General features: G+C 36.8%; 1 protein-coding gene across 3 annotated transcripts in view; it reads left to right on the top strand.

Moving 5' to 3' along the window:
* The window catches only part of LOC127863740 (uncharacterized), a 30,694-nt gene that overhangs the window by 2,933 nt on the left and 4,212 nt on the right, over positions 1 to 23,549 (top strand). For 2 of the 3 annotated variants that reach the window (XM_052403379.1, XM_052403377.1), the window contains exons 2-14: positions 898 to 1,230; positions 2,018 to 2,194; positions 3,465 to 3,656; positions 4,771 to 4,955; positions 5,777 to 5,951; positions 8,787 to 8,925; positions 10,828 to 10,992; positions 14,152 to 14,245; positions 15,773 to 16,021; positions 16,696 to 16,774; positions 18,748 to 18,897; positions 19,584 to 19,838; positions 23,350 to 23,491. In XM_052403379.1, the coding sequence (XP_052259339.1) occupies positions 1,122 to 1,230; positions 2,018 to 2,194; positions 3,465 to 3,656; positions 4,771 to 4,955; positions 5,777 to 5,951; positions 8,787 to 8,925; positions 10,828 to 10,992; positions 14,152 to 14,245; positions 15,773 to 16,021; positions 16,696 to 16,774; positions 18,748 to 18,897; positions 19,584 to 19,838; positions 23,350 to 23,491 (2,111 nt within the window). In that variant the 5' untranslated portion in view covers positions 898 to 1,121. The remainder of the gene's footprint in view (positions 1 to 897; positions 1,231 to 2,017; positions 2,195 to 3,464; positions 3,657 to 4,770; positions 4,956 to 5,776; positions 5,952 to 8,786; positions 8,926 to 10,827; positions 10,993 to 14,151; positions 14,246 to 15,772; positions 16,022 to 16,695; positions 16,775 to 18,747; positions 18,898 to 19,583; positions 19,839 to 23,349; positions 23,492 to 23,549) is intronic. The other variant, XM_052403378.1, reaches the window with a different exon arrangement.

The raw sequence follows: 23,549 nt of genomic DNA, 5'->3' as shown, positions 1-23,549 counted from the left end.
TTTCACATGTGATCATAGAAAAATAATATATAAAATATAATTTCTATGATCGCTCGTGAAATAACAATCGATTTTACACTGACATGAACAAATATCCTCTATGTATTGACATACATATAATACACATTTCAAAGTAGCTGTAAGATTAAAGTCCATGTAGCATGACAAAACATATTTAAACTAACATTAAAAGTAACCTGCTTGACTGCTTCTCTTGATTCTGCCCAAAAACTGTAAGAGCCGTATTTATAACTTGTCCAATATGTCCAATCCCAAGCCATTAGCATACTTAAAATCTCCTTGTCGTTCCTTCACCAATTTTTGTTTTGCTAGCTCTTTAAAAATTAATTATGGAATAATAAGTATGTAATTTTCATGAAGTGAAATGTAATGATAAGCTAATAATAAACCTATAGTAATATATTTTTTTATTAAAGCAAGTTTATCAATTGTATTATGTTATATAAAAAGTTAAAAATGTATAAATAAAATTCTATAAAATTTATAAGAAATAATGTATGCCATCCATGAAAATAGCCATTTATATATTTGTAACTTCTTTCTATTTGCTATGTTAAAAACAAATTTATGTACCAAATACTTGTAAATTGTTGGGAAATCCCCATAATTTTGTGCAGATTAATTCATGTGTTACAAATACACAATTTTAAATTCTCCAACAAAGAACATGTCTTTAATCGATGTAAATTTGGTTGTTATAAATTTCTTGCAGTAAACAACATAATTTATGAGACCACTAAAAGATAGCTTATCAATTTTTATTTGACCTTCCTTGTTCATATTCCTTGTTTTAGCAAAAATAAAGTGTAAAGACATTTAAATCATAGTTGCTTTAAATATAAAAATGATTTGATATGAGTTTTTGTTGGTTTTCAGGTGGAAGCAGGAACTTTGCACAATATAAAAGAATTACTACAAATGGCAGTGATGAAGATGAATTCTCACTTAGTGAGGAAGACGTGCTGTACAAAAGACCTGTTGAAATCAAACTGAACCTGTTAGCTGATGTAAAAGTTAAAGACAATAAACTCAAAACTAGCTCAAAAATATGCCTGCTGTGCGCAGTTGTTATTGTAGTTGCCTGTGTTTTAGCAGTCGGAATGGCTTTCTATAAATTCCACAGAATTGAATCATTTTCAAAGACAAATGCAACACAAAGTGTCGGGAGTCAACAGGTGACTGGGTGGAAGAAGACATTTAATAAACGAGGTATGTTAAAAAATTTACCATTGAGTTTTAACTTCTGATATAAATCTTTATGCCCTTGAGGTTATCAATAACCAAATTTCCCATTTTAAGTTAAAATGACATATTTTTGTCCAATCAAAAGAGCACCAACCCCATTCCCATATTATGGTGCAAAAAATATTGCAATGACTTAAAAGAGAAGAGAAGATTAACTGACCATAATGATAAAACTTAAAAGATGTTAAAAGCAGCGAACAACTCCAAAAACAAACCTCACTCTGGGAAAACTGGGCTTAATTCATATGAGTCGTGTTCTGAGAAAACTGGGCATAATGCATGTGGTTAAAGTGTCTTCCCAGATTAGCCTGTGCAGTCCGCACAGGCTAATCTGGGATGACACTTTCCGCCAAAATTGGATTTTTGGTGAAAAGAGACTTCATTTAAATGAAAAATTTCATAAAAGTGAAAATTGTCCTCCCTGATTAGCCTGTGCAGACTGCACAGGCTAATCTGGGACAACACTTAACACACATGCATTATGCCCAGTTTTCTCAGAACAAGACTCATGTGTGTAAAGTGTTTTGCCAGATTAGCCTGCGCAGTACCCAGGAGCAACACTTTTTACCTTTTTATGTAATTTATTGTTTCAAGGAAGTCACTTCTAAACAAATATCAAGTTAAGGTGGAAAGTGTCCCCTGATAAGCCTGTCCAGACTGACGTTTTTTAGGCTAAACATGGATGACACTTCATGCACATGCACTTAGCACAGTTTTCCGAAAAAGTGTCTTAAACCAACCTTTATTTCAGTGTCTGAAGGTGCCAACATGATGTTTGATGTCAATGAAGACGGTAAACCGGACATACTGAGTGGGGCAGGGGACATGGTGACTTATGATGAGGCCCTGTTTTGTGCAACCTTGGGCACCGCAGATTCTGAATCGGCTGGGAAATTTTCGCACTACCATCAGCTGTGTGCAGACTTCAGTAGGAATTACTATATATGGACCGTGCTCTGTGAAAAGGGGCTTAATGCATTGGGTAAAGTGTTGTCCCAGATTAGCCTGTGCAGTCCAAACAGGCCAATCAGGGATGACACTTTCTGCTTTGAGTGTATTTTTCGTTTTAAGATATTCTTAGCAAAAATCCAGTTTTGGTACTTTTCATTTTTAGTGATCCTTAAATTTAACTTAAGGTATCAATCAATTGTTGTTTGGTTAAATCACTCTATAATAATTTCATTGAAATAGTCCAGAAAGTATTGCAATTCGGCATTATACAAATAGCAAGTAACACACTACGGAATTTTTTAGTCTGTTGACTTGTATTTAAATAAGTTATATAGTCTGAAAAGTTTTTTTTTTAATCATTTTAAAAAGTTTGCAAAAAAATTGAAGTGATATTATAAACTGTTTTTAGCTCTACTGGCCGAAGGCCGGAAGAGCCTATGTCATGGCGTGGTTTCTGTCGTCAGTCCATCCGTGCGTGTGTTAGTCTTATTCTTGTTTACGCGATAAAGTCCACAGTTTTCATCCGATTCTTTCAAACTTGTTCAGTGTCTTAATATTGATGAGGTCTCGCACCCTATTGAAAATGGGTTGCATCAGAGTAAAAAGTCCAGAATTATCTCCCCTTGAATTTGAGAAAATTTTGAAATAAGGCTTGTTTAAGCAATTAAGTCCACAGTTTTCATCCAATTATTTCGCAACTTGCACAGTGTCTTTATCTGAATGATGAGTCAAACCCTATTGAAAATGAGCAATATCGGAGTGATAAGTCCAGAATTATCTCCCCTTGAATTTGAGAAAAAAATGAAAATTCATTTTTTTTATGTGATAAAGTCCATAATTTTCATCCAATTCTTGGTAAACTTGCACAGTGTCTTTGTATCAATGAGGACTGAAACCCTGTTTTAAAAAGAGCAATATCGAAGCAATAAGTCCAGAATGACTTCCCCTTGAATATGAGAAAATTTTGAAATCCCGCTTGTTTACGCAATTAATTCCACAGTTTTCATCCAATTATTTCCAAATTTGCACAGTATCTTTATATCAATGAGGACTTGAACCCTATTGAATATGAGCAGTATCGGAGCAATCAGTACACAATAATCTCCCCTTGAATTTGAGAAAATTCTCCTTGTTTGCGTGATTAAGTACACAGTTTCCATCTTATTCTTTCCAAACTTGCACAGTGTTTATTGCAGAATGGGCCTCTTGTTATTTCCATAATGTTATTCCATATTTGCTCATTACAGATCTGGCCTATCCATGCATGGGAGTGATATTTGCCGTGAGAGGTTATGATGGAGAGCAATTGTGGGAATTGCCTAGCAGGTCTGAGCCTCTGTTCTTCAACTGTGAGGAAGTGGACGTCAATAAGGACAACAAAACAGACTGCATTGTGTCTGGCCGCTATGGGACCTTGATGGCGTTTGATCCTAGGAAAGGTATGCAGTTAAAGCTGATATTGTCCTTGCAACATATGAGCCCAGTTTTGGGAAAAGTGGGCTTAATGCATTTACGTAAAGTGTGGCTCCATATAAGCCTGAGGAGTCTGCACAGGCTAATCAATGATGACACTTACCACCTGAACTGGATTTAAACTAAAAATTCCATTAAAGCGTTAAGTGTCACCCCTGATTAGCATGTGAGAACTTCACAAGCTCATCAGGGACAACACTAAACGCAGATGCATAAAGCCCTTCATGTGAGAACTTCACAAGCTAATCAGGAACAACACTAAACGCAGATGCATAAAGCTCTCCATGTGAGAACTGCACAAGCTTATCAGGGACAACACTAAACGCAGATGCATAAAGCTCTCCATGTGAGAACTTCACAAGCTAATCAGGAACAACACTAAACGCAGATGCATAAAGCTCTCCATGTGAGAACTGCACAAGCTTATCAGGGACAACACTAAACGCAGATGCATAAAGCTCTCCTTTGCCAGAGCACTGCTCAAATGTTCAAATAAGGCATGTAAGTTCTTCTGGTATTCAAGGGATGAATAGTATAATGTATCCCCAGCCTGGCAACATAACCTATGTAGGGATTGGTCATCTAATCCTTTCTACAGCCAATGAGGAGAGCCGATACTATGAGAATAAGGAATAGTAAGTTCTTCTGGTTCTTAAGGGATGAATAGTATGATATATCTTCTGCCTGGAAACATAACCTATGTAGACATTGGTCATCGAATCCTTTCAGTTTCTACAGCCATTCTCCCCCTTCTTCTGATTTTAACAGGGCAATTGTCACCGCTTTTCCATTTAGATATATATTTTGACACATTTGTAGTCCTTGAGAAAGTTTGGTTTAATGAAATGCCTTTCTTACTAAATTCAAGTTTAAAAGGCTTCATTTCGAACCCTTAGTTATTGATGAGCAGCAAACAGCCTAAAACCTGAACAGACTCTGAGTTACTCAATTGATTGTTCAGATTTTTTTACTGTTTTTCCCTCTTAAGAAAATCATCAAGAGAACTGGCTATTAAAAAACCATGAACGATCTTTATCCAAGAAAATGATTTTGAAGTTAATGTTTATAATTTTACTGCAGGCAAAATGTTATGGATGTCCGAACCTGATGACTTCATAAAGGCAAACTGGAATGTTTACCGAGTGGTCGCCATTGGTGACTTGGACCATGACGGTGTAACAGAGCTGCTGGTTGCAAATGGCGGAGACGTCTCAAAAACGCCCGATGTTGGTGTTATTACAAGCTGCTGTTATTTATCGTATCCAGTGAATTATGGATTATTTCTTTTCTTTTTGAATGTCCCAAATGTTTGGTTTTAATGAACTTATTAATTGCCAATCATATTAATTACAATGGAGAGCAGTGAGAGTTTTCTTGTTGCAATTGATGTATGAGAAAGGCTTTGGACATAAGACCTTTTATGGAAAAGAAAATCTTATTTTAATAGCAGACGTTTAATGATTGAAATTTTATCTTAAACTCTAAACTAAATTAAAAAAAATAATTATTATCTTCTCTATTTTGACAGTTTATTTTATTTTTAAGTAATTGTTTAATTTCAATTGTTGCTGTTTATCGAAACCAATTTAAATACTCGAATTGACAGTTCTGTGAAAACTGGTCTTAATGTATGTGCCTAAAATGTCATCTCAGGTTTGCCTGTGCAGTCCTCACAGTCTTATCAGGGACAACACTTTCAATCTTTATCCCTTTGCATGCTGGGAAATTTGTCGTCTGCTAAAATGTTGTCTGCTGAATTTCTAAAATTAGCATTTTCTTGGTTTTATTTCAAATAATACTATAAGAATAGCAAACAGTTTGGATCCTGATGAGACGCCACATTCTGTGGCGTCTCATCTGGATCCAAACTGTTTGCAAAGGCCTTCAAGATTCGGTTCTAGCACTGAAAGAGTTATTGTAGTTTGGATTGAAGGAAGTCTCTTCTTAGCAAAAATCCAGTCTTAACAGAAAGTGCCGTCCCTGATTAGCCTTTGCAGACTTCACAGGCTAATCTGGGATGACACTTTTTGCACTTTCATTACCCAAGTTTTCCGAGAACGCAAGTCATATATTGACTTTGTTGCAGGAGCATGATCGAGCCCCTGGCAGACTTCTCATCATCTCCGGAGCAGACGGCAAACCGTATGGTAGACGATACCTGAACATGCCCAATAGACGCGAGACCTACATGAGTCCCGTGCTCTACAAGCCATTTCACCAATACTACATCTTGTTTGGCAGTGGAGGGGAAACTGTAAATGGTGGGTTTTTGTCCCCTACTTGTTTCACCGGAGGGGACTTATGGTTTGCGCTCTGTCTGTCTGTCTGTCAGTCCGTCAGTCAGTCAGTCAGTCTGTCTGTCACACTTTTCTGGATCCTGTGATAACTTGAAAAATTCTTCATATTTTTTCATGAAACTTGAAACATGGATAGATGGCGATATGGACATTATGCACGTCATTTCATTTTGTTCCTACGTCAAAAATTCTGATTGCTATGGCAAAAAAATGATATTAATAAAATCTAAAATTCTGACAATGGTGGAAATTTCTGACAATGGTGGAGCCGGTAGTGGACATATATTGCTTGGCGATAGTCTTGTTATACCTGATTTACATTTCAAAGCTCTTTTGCCATGCTCTATTGACTTGCTCTTTTTCCGTGCTCTTTTTCATGCTCTATTGATGTGCTGCTTTTTCATGCTCTTTTGATGTGCTATTTTTACATTGTCCATTTTCATTTTGTCTTGATGTGCTCTTTTTCCATGCTATTTTGTCATGTTTTATTGATGTGCTCTTTTTATGCCCCCTTTCAAAGAAAAGGGGGCATATAGTCCGTCTGTCTGTCCGTCTTTCCGTCACACTTTGCGTTTAGGTTTTCGAAAAATGCTCATAACTTCTATGTCCCTTGAGATATAACCTTCATATTTGGTATGCATGTGTATATGGACAAGGCCTTTCCATACGCACAAAATTTTTAACCCCTGTGACCTTGACCTTGAACTTAGGGTCCGCGTTTAGGTTGCGAAATCTGCGTTTAGGTTTTGAAAAATTCTCATAACTTCTATGTCCCTTGAGATATAACCTTTATATTTGGTATGCATGTGTATGTGAACAAGGCCTTTCCATATGCACAAAATTTTTAACCCCTGTGACCTTGAACTTAGGGTCCGCGTTTAGGTTTCGAAATCTGCGTTTAGGTTTTGAAAAATGCTCATAACTTCTATGTCCCTTGAGATATAACCTTCATATTTGGTATGCATGTGTATATGGACAAGGCCTTTCCATACGCACAACAATTTTTACCCCTGTGACATTGACCTTGAACTTAGGGTCCACATTTAGGTTTCGAAATCTGCGTTTATGTTATGAAAAATGCCCATAACTTCTATTAAGCGTTTATAGGGGGCATAAGTCATCCTATGGTGACATCTCTTGTTTTATACTCTTTTGATGTGCTCATTTTCCATTGTCCTCTTTCATGCTGTATTGCTTTGCTTTTTTTCCATGCTCTTTTTTTCATTCTCTATTGAAGTTCTCTTTTTCTATGCAATTTTTTCATGCTCTATTGATTCACTCTTTTTCCATTCTCTTTTTTCATGCTCTTCTGATGTGGTCTGTTTCCATGCTATTTTTCATGCTCTGTTAATTTGCTCTTTTTACATTCTCTTGTTTCATGCTCTATCGATGTGTTCTTTGCCGTGTTCTTTTTTCATGCACTATTGATGTGCTCTTTTTCCATGCTAATTTTATGCCCCCCTTCAAAGAAGTGGCAGAATATGTTTTGCTGGATGTCAGTCAGTCTGTCTGTTGGTGGGTCTGTCGTTAGACCAGTTAATTTCTGATCAATAACTCCTCATAGAATTTACAGATTTGCTTGATACTTCACATGTGCATTGGCCTTGGACACTAGATGACCCCTATTAAAATTGGGGTCAGTAGGTCAATGTCACTGTCACAATAAGTGCGAAAGTTGTTTGGAATCAATAACTTGTCAACAAATTGACCAGTTGGCTTTGTACTTCACATGTGTGTTAGCCTTGGACAGAAGATGAACCGTTTTGAAATTTGGGTCCGTAGGTCAAATGTCACAATTAGTTTGATTTTTTTTTCCAATCAATAACTTGTCAGCAAATTGACCGATTGGCTTGATACTTTGCATGTGCTTTGGCCTTGGACAGTAGAAGGCCCCTATTGAAATTGGGGTTACTAGGTCAAAGGTCACTGTCACAATAAGTGTGAACATTGTTTCTGATCAATAGCTCGTCAATCAATTGACCGATTGGCTTGATACTTGCCATGTGCATTGGCCTTGGACAGTAAATTACCCCTATTAAAATTGGGGTCACTAGGTCAAAGGTCAATGACACTGTCACAATACCGGTAAGTATGAAATTCGTTTCCGATCAATAACTTGTCTACGAATAGACCAATTGGCTTGATACTTTACATGTGCATTGGCCTTAGACAGTAGATGACCCCTATTGAAATTTGGATTACTAGTTATAAAATTACAGCATGTTGCATGTGTTGTACAACCATGTCTGGTTTGAAAAAAGATTCTGTCCATAATAATTTAACAGTGGTTTTATAATTGCCAAGGACTATTGTGATAAATGCTCCTATATTGGATTGGCAAATGTTGATTTACCACATCTGACCAAGGTCATAGGAAAATGCCCAGTTTTATGAGTCCACGGTAGCTGCAAACCAGCCTGCGCATTCACAAAGGCTGATCAGGAGATAACTTATCTGCAAATAAGATCACTAAGCCTTGCATGACTTTATAGTGCACTGGGTAGACTCGTGACCAGACTTAAATGGCATAGGACCCATTTTTGCATCAGGGGGGCTATGTGCAGTGTTCACCAGAAAAATTTAAGGAGCCAGTTATATTTTCAAAGTATCTGGTGACTAAGTAAAACAACTGGTGTATTTGCACCATATCGATTTATATTTTGGGGAAAGTAGCCGGCTTCTAGATAGAATTAATGTAACCGAGGAAATCACGGGCTGCAGGTGCTTACAGAGAGCAATGCTGTAATAATAATAGCCCATATGTCATATGTACCGTGATATTTTTACATGTTTTATTAGGAGATCTTCTGGGAATCTCACTGAGTGACTTTCTCTGCTATACGTTCCCAAACTTTCTGTGCAAAGTGAGCAGCGGCTCACAAGACGACCCCTGGAGTATAAAGAAGAAGGATGAAGACAACATATTCATCATTTATAGGTATTTTTATGCAATGTATTTTTGCCTTTCTCTGTGAAAATGGGGCTTAATGCATGTGCCAATGCACAGGTTAATCTGTGATGACACTTTCCGCCTAAACTGGATTTCTTATTGCAAAACACTTCCTTTGAACCAGAAATTCTATAAAAGCGGAACTTAAATCGCATGAGTTTATCTCGGTTTTTCTTGAACAAGTGTGTTTTGTTTTGTATTTATTTCTTCATAATCTTGTTATGAAAGGTATTTGGAAGCATTGTGTATTTTTTCCCATTGCTACAATTTAATCATATATTATTTTGTATCTACATTCGTTACAAAGATTAACTTCAAAAGTTAATTACATGTATCTAGCTAACAACATGCAATGGAAAGAATCATCTTTAATCAACCACTCAAATTATCCCTTTTTCACTCAGAAACAAAGTTAAAATGGCTATGTGCAACCAGCATAAAACCAGAACAGCCTGCGAGTAACTCGCAGTCTGTTCAGGTTTTATGCTGTTTGCTGCTCATCAGTATCTAAGGTTGGAAATAAAGCCTTTTAAACTTGAATAAAGTAAGAAAGGTCTTTTATTACATCTAACTTTCTAAGCTATCACAAATCCGTCAAAATACGTTTCTTAGTGGTAAAGGCTTAAGATAACACATTCTCAGTTTTCTGGCTACATTGTGGGATAAACTCAGTCAACAACATGTCAAGATAATTTCTTATGCTCAATACATGCTTATGGAGTTTTATTACATCAAATAATCATATGAGATATTCCCTGTATAGATCAGTCAAAGATAATGCTGAAGCCCAAAATGTGCTTATCTAACCAGCTGGCAGAGAAGAAAAGGTCTTTGATAGTGGGTGACCAAAATTGTGAAATTATCTGAAACTGTACTTGCATAAATTAAAGATTATTCTTTATTGTAAACTCCTCTGGCTAGATAATCCTGTACTGGGTGACAAAAACAATGTAATGCTATCACTATTATCACTATTTGTTTGCTTATGGGATACCAGCTCACCCCATGCTTTAAGTTCATTGAATACTACACAACTGTGTGGTCATGCCTTTTTCATGGTAATCTGTAATGCACAATTTCAAACGTGTATGCCTTATGCTCAAAGTAAAAAAAAATACTAAAATTAAATTAGATAAATATTGCCTTTTGATAACGAAAATATAATAATCGCAGAATTTAGATTGTACTAATAATTTCACTGAGATATGTTTTCACATGTTTGAGTGATATTTTTAATCAGTGAAATCCTGTAAGACCAAACAAGAAATCTTGCGTCCTTATTTCTAAGCTAACTTTTACTATTTTGTACATCCAGATTTCACCAAGCAGTTTTGTTGTTCGACATCCAATTGACCTTAAAAGCGCATAAAACATTATACCATTGCAAAAACACTTATTCACTGAATATTTAACATTTAATTTTGACTAGCTGTCTTGTTCCCCGGTTTGGACTTGTGGCCATGGTTCCCGTACTCATCGTGTTGATCACAACTTCGATTCAACAGGTCGTCGAGCAAATTGTGTCTTTTAGGACAACCTACCAGCAAACAGTTAAAGCCACAAAGGCTAACTTTAAAATAATATGCCCAACTGAGGCTAACTTGAAATAATATGCCCAACTGAGGCTAACTTGAAATAATATGCCCAACTGAGGCTAACTTGAAATAATATGCCCAACTGAGGCTAACTTCAAATTTAAAACTGTCACAAAAAAGGCTAACTTCAAAAATACGGCAACTGAATTTATAGTTTAATCCGTGGCTGATGCTGGGAAGCAGGCATCAATGCCAATTTAAACTATTAGAATATCAACTTAAGTATAAAAAGTAATGTTGTGAGGTCGCTGTCTGCCATATTAAAAAGTGTTATGTTTGACTGTTTTCCAACCAGGGGTGAGAAGAAAGGGGCCATGGTCACTCCAGTGATAGTCGACGCAAACAATGACGGTGTGCAAGATATCATTGTGTCGATGTTTGAGGGCAAAGTCGTGTTGATCGATGGCAAAACCACAAATGTGTTGTGGACTACACTCTATCCTGACATGGAATCATACAGGTACATAGGTCACAGTGTTGTAAAATTCTCTAGTAAAGTACAGTGAGCGTCATTGTGGAAAAACAGGGTTTAATGCATGTGCATACAGTTTTGTCCTGGATTAGCCTGTGCAGTCCAAACAGGATTTTTGCTTTACTTCCTGTAAATGAATATTACAATACATGTATAAGGGGAAAATATTGTTCCTGCTTAGCCTGTGAGCATTGCAAAGGCTAATCTGAGATGACACTTTACGCGCATGCCTTAACTTTTTTTTTATGTATTACCATATTTTTCAAGTGATGATACAGTCAATGACATTAATGTAATGTAGTAAGGTTTCTTTTAATAATCGTCCTAAATTATTGTTCATATTAATAAGGTTGGAATAACAGACAGTTTTCACACTGCGAAAAAGTGGCAACAACTTTTTTTGGGCCAGTGAAACTCCTGGGTCATGGTTCACAATGGTCCATTGGTGATCGCAAAAGATCCACTTCTCCCTAAAACTGCCTCACTTCTCCGTCTCCAGAGCTGAGGGAGAAGTGACTTCTCCCAAAAATTGGAGTCTAGCTTGATCCCTACCTTAAGCCCTGTTGTCCCAGAGCGTGGCTCACAGTGTGGTACTGGTAGTACAGATATAATGTACTTTGTGGTAAGGGTTTCTCCCAGAAAAATATTAGGGGTGTCACAAAGATTTAAAATGGGGGTGACTTGAGACAGATGTTGCATCTAAATTGCGTAAGTCAGCGTATACTGAAATGTGTCTGTAAATTTTTTTTACTCTGATGCAAGACAGGGTAGACAATCAATACATAATAAGCATCATTGGCGTCGCTCTGGAGAGTGGCGACTAGTATGAAATGCATTTTTTTCGCTTATGGGAGGAGCAGTTATTGTACAGATCAATGTATATACTTTTGTTTTAAGAATATCTTGCATAGTGTTGATTTTTTGTGTAAATTAGTGTAAATAAGTACTGCATTTGTGCCTATTATATTTATTACAACATTTATTGCCAATAATGCAAAGTTAATTCTTTTAATTAATAACTGATCACAGGGACTGGGCAATAATAAAAAATCACAGGGACTGGGCAAATATGCGAACCGGTGAAACTTTAAATAAATAGTCAACATTTTTGTCTAAACTTTCAACAGTCGCCGTGGTGTAGTGGATGAGGTGTCCGCCTAGCGATCGGGAGTTTGTGGGTTCGATGCCCAGGAGGGGAGCATTTTTTTTTATATTATTTATTTTATTTATATATATTATATTTTATTATATTTTTTTATTATTTTATTTTAAATAGAATTTAAAAATACTGCGTTTTAATGCAACCTAAATACAATGTTGCAATTTTTATTAAAATTAATGAAAGCCGCATGGTGACAACGTTAATTAAAATTTCTTACATCTCTTAAATATCTTATAAAAAAATACACGTGTTTTTATATTAACAAATAAATGCAAACAACACATCTATTTTGCATGTATTTTTGTTGTTGTTTATGGTTGTCTATCATAGGCCCTAAGTACTATCACTACCACATATAGAGCGCGAAGCGCGACACGTATTATTGATTGTAACAATGAGTTTTGATAAAGGAAGCAGCCGCTTATCAAGGAGGAGCTGTGTCCAAGCAACCCGTTTCCTTAGAGTCAAGCACTCCACAGATTATTTTTTTAAGAACCACATATAGAGCGCGAAGCGCGAAACGTATTACTATCCAGGTGGTATGAACCCTTTGGTATGGACTTTTTAAGGTGACACTATCAATGCGCATTTTGTGAGATGAAGCAGATAAAACCTACACAGTTCTGTTCCATTAATGAAAATTGCACACGGATGCCAGTAAAAAAAGGAAAACAATGTTAATAAAATGAGCTATGGAATATTTGGGGGTTACAACACAAAATCATAGATAATGGTTGTTTGGGGGTTATAACACAACATCATAGATAATGGTTATTTGGGGTTATAATACAAAATCATAGATAAGGGTTATACCAGTATCTTTTTCTTTTTTGATTAAAATAATCGGCCAATATATTAATATTTACAGTAGAAAAAAAATCGTTCCACGTAACTTCATTGAGTGCCTTTTACACTGAAATTCCCGACGCCCTTTGATGCTTTGCATCAATACTTATCTTGTTTATAATTGGAACCAAAATAAATGCATAAGTTCTTGAAAAATTTCATTAATTAAATTCACATAATAATCAATACAGATCTTTACAGCATGCACTTGACAGTTGATACTTTGCAAACTCCTACAGGACCATGTTATATAAAACAAGACTATTCCCAAGCAATATAGGTCCCCTACCGGTAGAACTCCACCATTTTCAGCAATATTTCTAGTCTATTTATTGCCAAAGGCTAAGCAATCAGAATTCTTGACGTAGGAACAAAATGAAATGACGTGCATAATCTCCAAATCGCCATCTATCCATGTTTCAAGTTTCATGAAAAAATATGAAGAACTTTTAAAGTTATCGCAGGATCCAGAAAAGTGTGACGGACTGACAAAATGACTGACAGACAGAGCGCAAACCATAAGTCCCATCTGGTTTCACCGGTAGGGGAAATAAATTGTGGAGCAGGTATTGCTCAATCGGTTGAGGTTTGTAATCCACTCCCTTTATAAGCAAAATTTTGTTAAATTTTGTAAAGATAAAGCAGGATATTAACTCTTTCAGTGCGGGAACCGAATTTTGAAGGCCTTTGCAAACAGTTTGGATCCAGATGAGACGCCACAAAACGTGACGTCTCATCTGGATTCAAACTGTTTGCTATTCTGATCAGAACGTGGCGTCTCATCTGGATTCAAACTGTTTGCTATTCTGATAGCATTCTTTTAAAAAAAATCAAAGAAAATGCTAATTTTTGAAATTCAGCAGACGACATTTTAGCAGACGACAAATTTCCCAGCATGCAAATGGTTAAAGCACATGCAGTAAGCCCTGTTTTCCCAGACCGCGGCTTATATTCACCCAGTAGAAGACAAAACTATTGAAATGAACAGAGCTGACTTATTTTGTAAAGAAACCCCAAATTTAATACTTAGAAACAAATTGAGAAACTAGGAGCAAGGCCAGCTTTAATTTTGCCAGCTCGGAGCTCATAATTTGATTGTCTCGATTTTGTATTAATGGTCTCCCATGTGTGTTTTTCAGCACCCCTGCTCCTGGTTATTTCAATGATGATGACATCTTGGACTACATGGTCCATTGGAACACAGGAATATGGATGACATACTCGTCTTCTAATGTAAGCATAGCTGACAAATCTTGAGAAATCTTGTTAAATTTAGAAGCTGGTTTCGGTAAATGTAAGAAATGTTTGGTATGTCATAGTTTTATGGATTGGGTATTACAATAATGTACCAGATAAAGTGTAATTGTGCTCAAGTGTCTGTAATAAATAGCAGATATGGATCAGACCCATAATGTGGATGCTCTATTTGAGCATTTCTCTGGACAAAACAAGTCTCAGCAGATGTGCTTAAAGTGATGTCTCAGATAACGTGTCGTCTCAGATAACGTGTCGTCTCAGATAACGTGTCGTCTCAGATAACGTGTCGTCTCAGATAAGTCCTTGTAGGCTGTACAAGCTAATCAAGGATCACACTTTCCATTTTTGTGGAATTTTTCCTTTGAAGGACTTCATAATCTGAGACAAAACTTTGGGCACTTGCATTAACTCTTTCAGTGCTGGAACCGAATTTTGAAGGCCTTTGCAAACAGTTTGGATCCAGATGAGACGCCACAAAAAGTGGCGTCTCATCAGGATCCAAACTGTTTGCTATTCTGATAGTATTCTTTGAAAAAAATCGAAGAAAATGATAATTTTAGAAATTCAGCAGACGACATTATAGCAGACGACAAATTTCCCAGCATGCAAAGGGTTAAGAACATTTTTTTTCAGAGTGAGGTTCATGTTCCTTGTGTTATTTTGGTGTCAGCAATTAACAATACAGACCCAGGCTGGCTACAAGTATTCATATCAAACAGCCTTGTTCTGACAAGATGTAATAAGAGACTTACCATTTAACATAAGTTCCTCTTAAATGTCAATCTTAGTAGTCCATTTTAAACACATTACCCTGCCTTTCCCAGGTGTCCATATTAAACCTTTTAGTCCAACATATTTTTCAGGATCCATAATGAAGCTGTTAACATCTTGTTCCAGGTTGTCCATAAAAAAAGAAGTTAATATTTTGTTCCAAGTTGACCATTAAAAAGATATTAACATTTGAGACGCTTTCTTAGAAAACTGGGCTTAATGCATTGTGGTAATATTAGTTACACCGTTAGTAACTGACAGTGTATGGGATATACACCCTCATTAATTTCATACCATATGAGAGCGAAGTTGAATATGGTATTAAATTACTGAGGGTGTATATCCCATACACCGTCAGTTACTAACAGTGTAACGATTATATCTGAACCGACTACTCGATTACTAGGGTAGTATGGAAATTACTCGGGGTGTATGGAAAATACTCCATGGGCACGTGACCGCTCTAAGCCAATCGGATTAGGTCATTCTTGTAGGATGTGAGATATAGCGACATCCCGCATTATCTTGTGCGGTCCTCACAGGCTAACCTAGGACTACACTTTCCGTCTAGACTGAATTTTCTTTTAAAATAGACCTCCTTAAAAAAATCCATAAAAGCTGAATGCATCATCCCTGAATAGCCTGTGCAAACTGCCCAGGCATATATGGGATGACATTTAACGCATATGCATGAAGCCAATTGTCCCAGGAGGAGGCTCATTTCATTGTCAGGTGTCAATAATCAATGGCAAGGATGGCTCCATACTATGGACCATGAGTTCAGCCTACATGCAGTTTAGCTCCTCACTTGTCGTGGCAACCAATCAGAAACACAAGCACGCGTTTGTGTTCCGACAGCAGGGCAGGGAGTCCCTCTTTCACTGGACTCCCGAAGGTCATATACTGCGACCTGGTGAAACTCCGGATGACCTCAAAGTGCATTTTCCAGTCAAGGACACTAATTCCGGACACATGTTGCAGGTATAGCATTAGTTAAAACCCAACAGCAGTCTGTGAAGATTAGGTAAGAGATCAAGCAAAGAGTGAACATGTTTGTAGTCTCTACTTTCACATAAAAATTGCCCTTCTTTGGTTGTTAAAAATATTGAGTAACAGAATAGTTTTCAGGAAGTTGATTATGTCTCAGATGATGTTTTAAACATGGTAAACATGTAGGCACTCTTCTATAGAGCTTTTTAAGTAAAGCAAATTTAATTGAAGCAGACTGATGGTGTCTGGTGCAATAGTAACGGTGCAAAAGTGTTAAGTTAGTTCACATAGAACAGTATAGGGACTATTATACTGCCTTAGACACTTTCTAGTAACTGTCAGGCGTTCAAGGAATGATAAATAAACATCATGAAACTAAGTAGAACTGTGTCAAAACTTGGCTAAATGCATGTGCATAAAGTGTTTTAACCACACGTATTCCAAACAGGCTTATCACTGACTACACTTTTTGCCTAGACAGGATTTTGTTTAGAAGCGACTGCCTTTAAACAAAAAATATCCACAAAAGGGTAAAGTGTTGTCCCTGAAAGTGGAAAGTGCAGTGCCCAGAGGCTAATTTGGGACGACACTTTTTGCACATGCATTAAGCCCTGTTTTCCCAGAGTTTTGCTGTGATAATAAATTTGCTGTTCCCTTCCTGACAGAGACGGCACAGTGACACAGAAGATGTCAGGCCGAATGATTTAGATGAGGAGGATCTGAAGAGGCTGAACCTGACCAGAGGTAGTCAGAAGTGCTTTGCAAACTGTATTTGAGCCTGGTTGTGGGAAAACAGGGCTTAATGCGCACCATTCATGTTGTCTTAAACTTTAAGTGTCATGTTTGGCTGTGTTCTGTGGCAGCGTGCTTTGTTAGAGTCTGCTGTGCAATCTTGTACCTCTATTTTCAAGTCTCGTGGGTTTATGTTTGGGTCATCTCAGTCATGGCTCTTGGTCAAATGAGTTCCCCTTGTAGCACAGGGAGGGAGTGTTTCTCTGCAAAAAAAGCATGATTTAAAAACAATTTTTTCCTTATAGAATGACAGCTTTTAACCACTCTTACAACAGACTCCCTGCAAAAGATTAACAGTATTACATTTTACAGAACAAAATGCAGTAAATGAACTTTATTTGTAATAAAAAACAAAAAAACAAAAAATGTGATTTTATTTATTTTTTTAAATGGATATTAAAGGGAGCTGTTTAATTGATCCAGTAACTGATTTTTAAAATTAAACTTGTTTATATTGTGTTGAATATTATGACCTTTTTATGTTTAGCTTTAGGTATAACATTTTTATGTCCCCCACTGTAGTAGTGGGGGACATATTGTTTTTGCCCTGTCTGTTGGTCTGTTGGTTTGTTTGCGCCAACTGTAACATTTTGCAATAACTTTTGCTATATTGAAGATAGCAACTTGATATTTGGTATGCATGTGTATCTCATGAAGCTGCACATTTTGAGTGGTGAAAGGTCAAGGTCATCTTTCAAGGTCAGAGGTCAAATATATGGGCCAAAATGGCTCATTTTATGAATACTTTTGCAATATTGAAGATAGCAACTTGATATTTGGCATGCATGTGTATCTCATGGAGCTGCACATTTTGAGTGGTGAAAGGTCAAGGTCAAGGTCATCCTTCAAGGTCAGAGGTCAAATATATGTGGCCTAAATCGCTTATTTTTTAAATACTTTTGCTATATTGAAGATGGCAACTTGATATTTGGCATGCATGTGCATCTCATGGAGCTGCACATTTTGAGTGGTGAAAGGTCAAGGTCAAGGTCATCCTTCAAGGTCAGAGGTCAAATATATGTGGTCCAAATCGCTTATTTTATTAATACTTTTGCAATATTGAAGATAGCAACTTGATATTTGGCATGCATGTGTATCTCATGGAGCTGCACATTTTGAGTGGTGAAAGGTCAAGGTCATCCTTCACAAGGTCAAGGTCATCTCTCAAGGTCAAACATCATATAGGGGGACATTGTGTTTCACAAACACATCTTGTTATACGCCCGTTTTTAAAAACGGGACGTATTATAGTTTCACCCTTGGCGGGCGGTGGGCGGCGGGTGGCGTCCACAGCAGTGTCCGCTCTCTAATTCAAATAGTTTTCATCTGATCTTCACCAAACTTGGTCAGAAGTTGTGTCTAGACAATATCTAGGTCAAGTTCGAATATGGGTCATGCCGGGTCAAAAACTAGGTCACGGGGTCACTTAGTGCATTTCAAGGATTAAGCAGGGTGTCCGCTCTCTAATTTAAGTAGTTTTCACCCGATCTTCACCAAATTTGGTCAGAAGTTGTGTCTAGATGATATGTAGGTCAAGTTTGAATATGGATCATGCTGGGTCAAAAACAAGGTCACGAGGTTACTTAGTGCATTTCAAGCATTTAGCATGGTGTCCGCTCTCTAATTGAAGTAGTTTTCATCTTATCTTCACCAAATTTAGTCAGATGTTACATCTAAATGATATCTATGTCAAGTTCAAATATGGGTCATGCCGGGTCAATAACAAGGCCTTGAGGTCACTTAGTGCATTTCAAGCATTGAGCATGATGTCCAAAACCTTCAAACGGGCGTATCTTGTGACAGTTTGGCACTCTTGTTTAAAGGTAACAACATGTTAATTTGAGATATTCCTTATGTGTGCTTATTCCTTATGTGTGTATATTTTATTTGAACGCTGAAATAATATTTGTTTGTCTTATGTACAGTGGAATACAAGCATATGCTATACAAGCTGACCAAGCTAACATGCGAAGATGACGTGACTAGTTTCCGTGGAGAAGTCCTGTTGATTGACAGGGACAGTTTAAACTCTGCCTACCAGATCATTGACATGCCAATAGAAAAAATCCATTACAGTAAGTAAGAATGTGATGTAGACAAACGTGCATATATTATGGCCGTGCTCTGTGAAAAAGGGGTTTAATGCATGTGCATTAAGTGTATCCTGCACAGGCTAATCAGGGTGACTTCACTTTTATGGTATTGACATGCATTAAACCCCCTTTTTACAGAGCACGGCCAAATTTAATTTAATGAAATAGTCACATTTTTTACGCTCACTTGAGCATGAAGTCATCATACTTAACTGCTGTTCATAAAACCTTGAGTGACTTAATAGAGATCAGGGTAGTTCTTAACCAGACTGTGCTAAGCTTTATGGAATTATAACCATTTTTTCTGGTACTGCTCATTTGGACTATTTGTTATGATGTTAACCCTTTGCATGCTGGGAAATTTGTTGTCTGCTAAAACGTCGTCTGCTGAATTTCTAAAATAAGCATTTTCTTCGATTTTTCTTCAAAGAATACTATCAGAATACATAGCAAACAGTTTGGATCCTGATGAGACGCCACATTCTGTGGTCTCTCATCTGGATCCAAACTGTTTGCAAAGGCCTGTAAAATTCGGTTCCAGCGCTGAAAGGGTTAACACATAATGGCTGTCCCATAACACTTATTTCTTTGTCCAGTGTTGTAAAGCATGGGCAGCCATGCCCTGTGGACAAAGTTCTTGTGTGTAACGTTCTTGTGGAACACTTCAGAGGTGATGACAAGAAATGTGACCCATCTGGAGGCCAACAACAAACCGCTTTATGAAGATGAAGTTATTGGTGGAAAAAGATCTTCAGGATCACAGGGGGACGGCAGCAATGCAGGCCTGTTAAATGGCACAGTGAAACACGACAACAGCGCAAAAGAAGAGGTCATAGTCAGAAAATGCCTGGCGATGACACAGTTTAAAGGTGGTGTCGAGGAGGAGATGTGCTCAGTTGAATCAGCAGATGGCATGACTACGGGTAATTTATACTGTTGCATCTCACATACACATCGGGACTCATATGTAGTAGCTTAGACGATTGAATAAAATTAAAAACCTTTCTTGATAGATTCAAGTTTTAAAAGCTTCATTTCAAACCATAAGAAACTGGTGAGTGGCAAACAGCATAAAACCTAAACAGCCTGCAAGTTACTCACATGCTATTATGGTTTTATGCTGGCTTATGCATATAGCCATTTTAATTTTGCTTCTGAGCCTGAAAGGTTCAAGTTAACAAATGTGCATAATAGGTTGATGATAAATATACAAGCCATGTTCTGTGAAAAAGGGGTTTAATGCAGTCTGCATAGGCTAATCAGGGACGACACTTTCTGCTTTTATGATATTTTTCGTTTAATTAAAGTCTCTTCTTAGCAAAAATCTAGTGAAGGTGGAAAGTGTCGTCCCTTATTAGCCTGTGCAGACTGCACAGGCTCATCTGGTATGACACTTTACGCACATGCGTTAAACCTCTTTTTCACAGAGCATGGCCCATATCTTTTGTTTATCAAATGATTGCTATACAAAGTTGTGTTCTTGTCTGTTGGCACTGTACTTTGACATCAATAGCATATACATGGGTAATTTCTGGGTATGACGAGTAAATCCATTTTAAGTGTTGGTATTGAGGTATCAAATTTTATAACAGTAAACAACGTTTGGTAACAAAAGTGTGATATCAACTTTCCTGTACTATAATTTACATTCAGATCGTTAAGCAGAAATACTTAAAGGTAAGGGGAATATTATGAGTCAATCAATTTTTTAAGGCACTTGTTGGAAATCAACAGATAATTTAAAGTTCTCAATAAAATCACTCAAAACTCAATTTATTTAACTTGTTAGATGCCTGTAGGAAAAATTTAAAGCACTATACAAGAATTTGATAACTGACCTATAAGTGACCTTGGGCCTCTAGCTGTGACCTTGACTTTGAGCTTTTGAGACAGTCATTACACGTGACATACTGTCTACTCATGGCAATAATTTGTTTGTTATCCCCCACCATAGGCAGAGGGATATTGTTTTGGCGTTGTCCGTCAATATCATTTTACACCATCTGTTAATAAGGGATTTATGGCACTTTGTCTCATTAAAAAATGCTTTTTGAGTGTCAAAAATAACACTTTTGTGTCCAGAAGCATATTGGCGGGGGATATCAATTCAACAAATTTGCTTGTTAATATATGATTTGTAAATTATTTGTACACTTCATGATTATTGGTGAAGTTGCAGTTGGACAAGATATGTATTGCCACATTTACCCAGTGACCTTTTTCTTTAACCTTGACCTTTGAGATACAGAGACAGATATTACACGTGCCACATTATTTCATCACTGTAGACATTTTGATGTCCCCCACCACTATAGTGGGGGACATATTGTTTTTGCCCTGTCTGTTGGTTTGTTTGTTGGTTTGTTTGTTTGCCCCAACTTTAACATTTGCCATAACTTTTGCAATATTAAAGATAGCAACTTCATATTTGGCATGCATGTGTATCTCATGGAGCTGCACATTTTGAGTGGTGAAAGGTCAAGGTCCCTTCAAGGTCAAAGGTCAAATGTATGGGTCAAAATCGCTTCATTAAATGTACACTTTTGCAATATTGAAGCTAGCAACTTGATACATATTTGGCATGCATGTGTATCTCATGGAGCTGCACATTTTGAGAAACACATCGCTTGTTTATTGTTATTTTTAGCTTGACTATTATATATGAAATATATATAGTGGAGCTATCCTACTCACCCCGGCGTCGGCGTTGCCGTTCCCGTATCCATATTGGTTCCCGTTGGCGTACGGTGCAAATGTTAAAGTTTGTGTACTACCCCAAATATTTTCAATGTCCATTGACATATTGCTTTTATATTTTGCATACTTGTTTACCATCATGACCCCAACCTACAAACAAGAGCAGACAACTGTATCAAGCATTTTGACAGAATTATTGCCCCTTTTATACTTAGAATATGCATATTATTGATAAAGCTATGTTAAAGTTTGCGTACCATCCCAAATATTTCCTATGTCCTTTGACATATTGCTTTTATATTTTGCATACTTGTTTACCAACATGACCCCAACCTAAAAACAAGAGCAGACAACTGTATCAAGCATTTTGACAGAATTATGGCCCCTTTTATACTTTGATAATTGAACATTTTGCTTAAATTGCCATAACTTCTTTATTTATGATCAGATTTTATTAATACTTTGACAAAACAACACTTACCTGAATACCACAATGGATTCCACCCAAACAATACCCCATGCCCCAACCCAGAATCCCTGCCCCCCCCCCCCCACCCCCCCCCCCACCCACCCCCCACTCTCTCAATTTTGTATTTTTTTATTTTTGAAAGATCATTTAATAAATGACCACACCCCACATTATACCCCCCTCTCACCCCCCCCCCCCTGCCCCCCTACCCCCCCCCCCCCGGATTTTTTTTTTCCCTTTTTTTTATTTTTGAAAGATCGTCTAATAATTGGCAACACCCCACATTATACCCCCCTCTCAAACCCCCTACCCCACCCCAAAAAAATATTTAAAAAAAAATAAAATAAAATTCCTTTTTTTATTTTTGAAAGATCGTCTAATAAATTATTGAATATGAACAATTTCCCCATCATGGCTTACGTTATACTGTCAAGCACTCGAATAGTCGAGCGCGCTGTCCTCTGACAGCTCTTGTTAAATTTCATGATGAATTCTGAAGTTATGATCCGAACAATTGAACTTTTAGGTAGGAAGACATGTGTTTGACTTGATGAATTCTGAAGTTATGATCCGAACAATTGAACTTTTAGGTAGGAAGACATGTGTTTGACTTGATGAATTCTGAAGTTATGATCCGAACAATTGAACTTTTAGGTAGGAAGACCTGTGTTTGACTCAACAAGTCATCTTATAATTGTGGACTTTTGTGGTAAATTATTGTATAGCCACATGACAAATGATGACAAATGACAAAGTAACAGTCAGTAGAAGCTTGGAAGTCATAATGCATTCAGGCTCATTCATTTGACCATTGGTAATGCATATTAAGCTTCAGGCAAACAAGCTCAACAAAAATTATGGGTAATAGTCAATCCTGACAAAATATGTATATGTTGCTATGTAGATTTGTATCTGTTAATATATATATATATATATATATATATATATATATATATATATATATATATATATATATATATATATATATATATATATATATATATATATATATATATATGTGTGTGTGTGTGTATATAGCTTTTTGAAAACTAAAATAAAGCCAGAATATCTTTGTATACAAGTATAACAATATAAAGCATAATTTGGAATGGTTCTTCATGGAGGAAAGACATGCAAACAAATTTACGGTAGTACATAAATCAAAATTTTAAATGATTTCTTATAAATTCAGCATCATATTTCTATGAATAATATAACACCAGATTTGTGATTTAATCATTCACATCTTTAGCTCCACTCTTTTTCAGGCTTGGTTGGAGATTTTGATGGTGACGGTTTTCTTGACTACATGGGTATATTTTCCCTAATTAACAACAAGTACAATAGTGGATACGAGCAGGCTGGCGTTGGGATGGCCATACAAATGCAGAAAGTCAGCATTGAGTTACAGTATGCTCTTTTCTCCTTTTTGTACATGTATTCATATTTTCATGGAAGCTCAATGTGT

The sequence above is a fragment of the Dreissena polymorpha genome, unplaced genomic scaffold (assembly GCF_020536995.1).
Source record: "Dreissena polymorpha isolate Duluth1 unplaced genomic scaffold, UMN_Dpol_1.0 chrUn032, whole genome shotgun sequence".
Taxonomy (NCBI): domain Eukaryota; kingdom Metazoa; phylum Mollusca; class Bivalvia; order Myida; family Dreissenidae; genus Dreissena; species Dreissena polymorpha.
The sequence above is the reverse complement of the archived record's forward strand: the minus strand, read 5'-3'. Positions and strand labels throughout refer to the sequence as shown.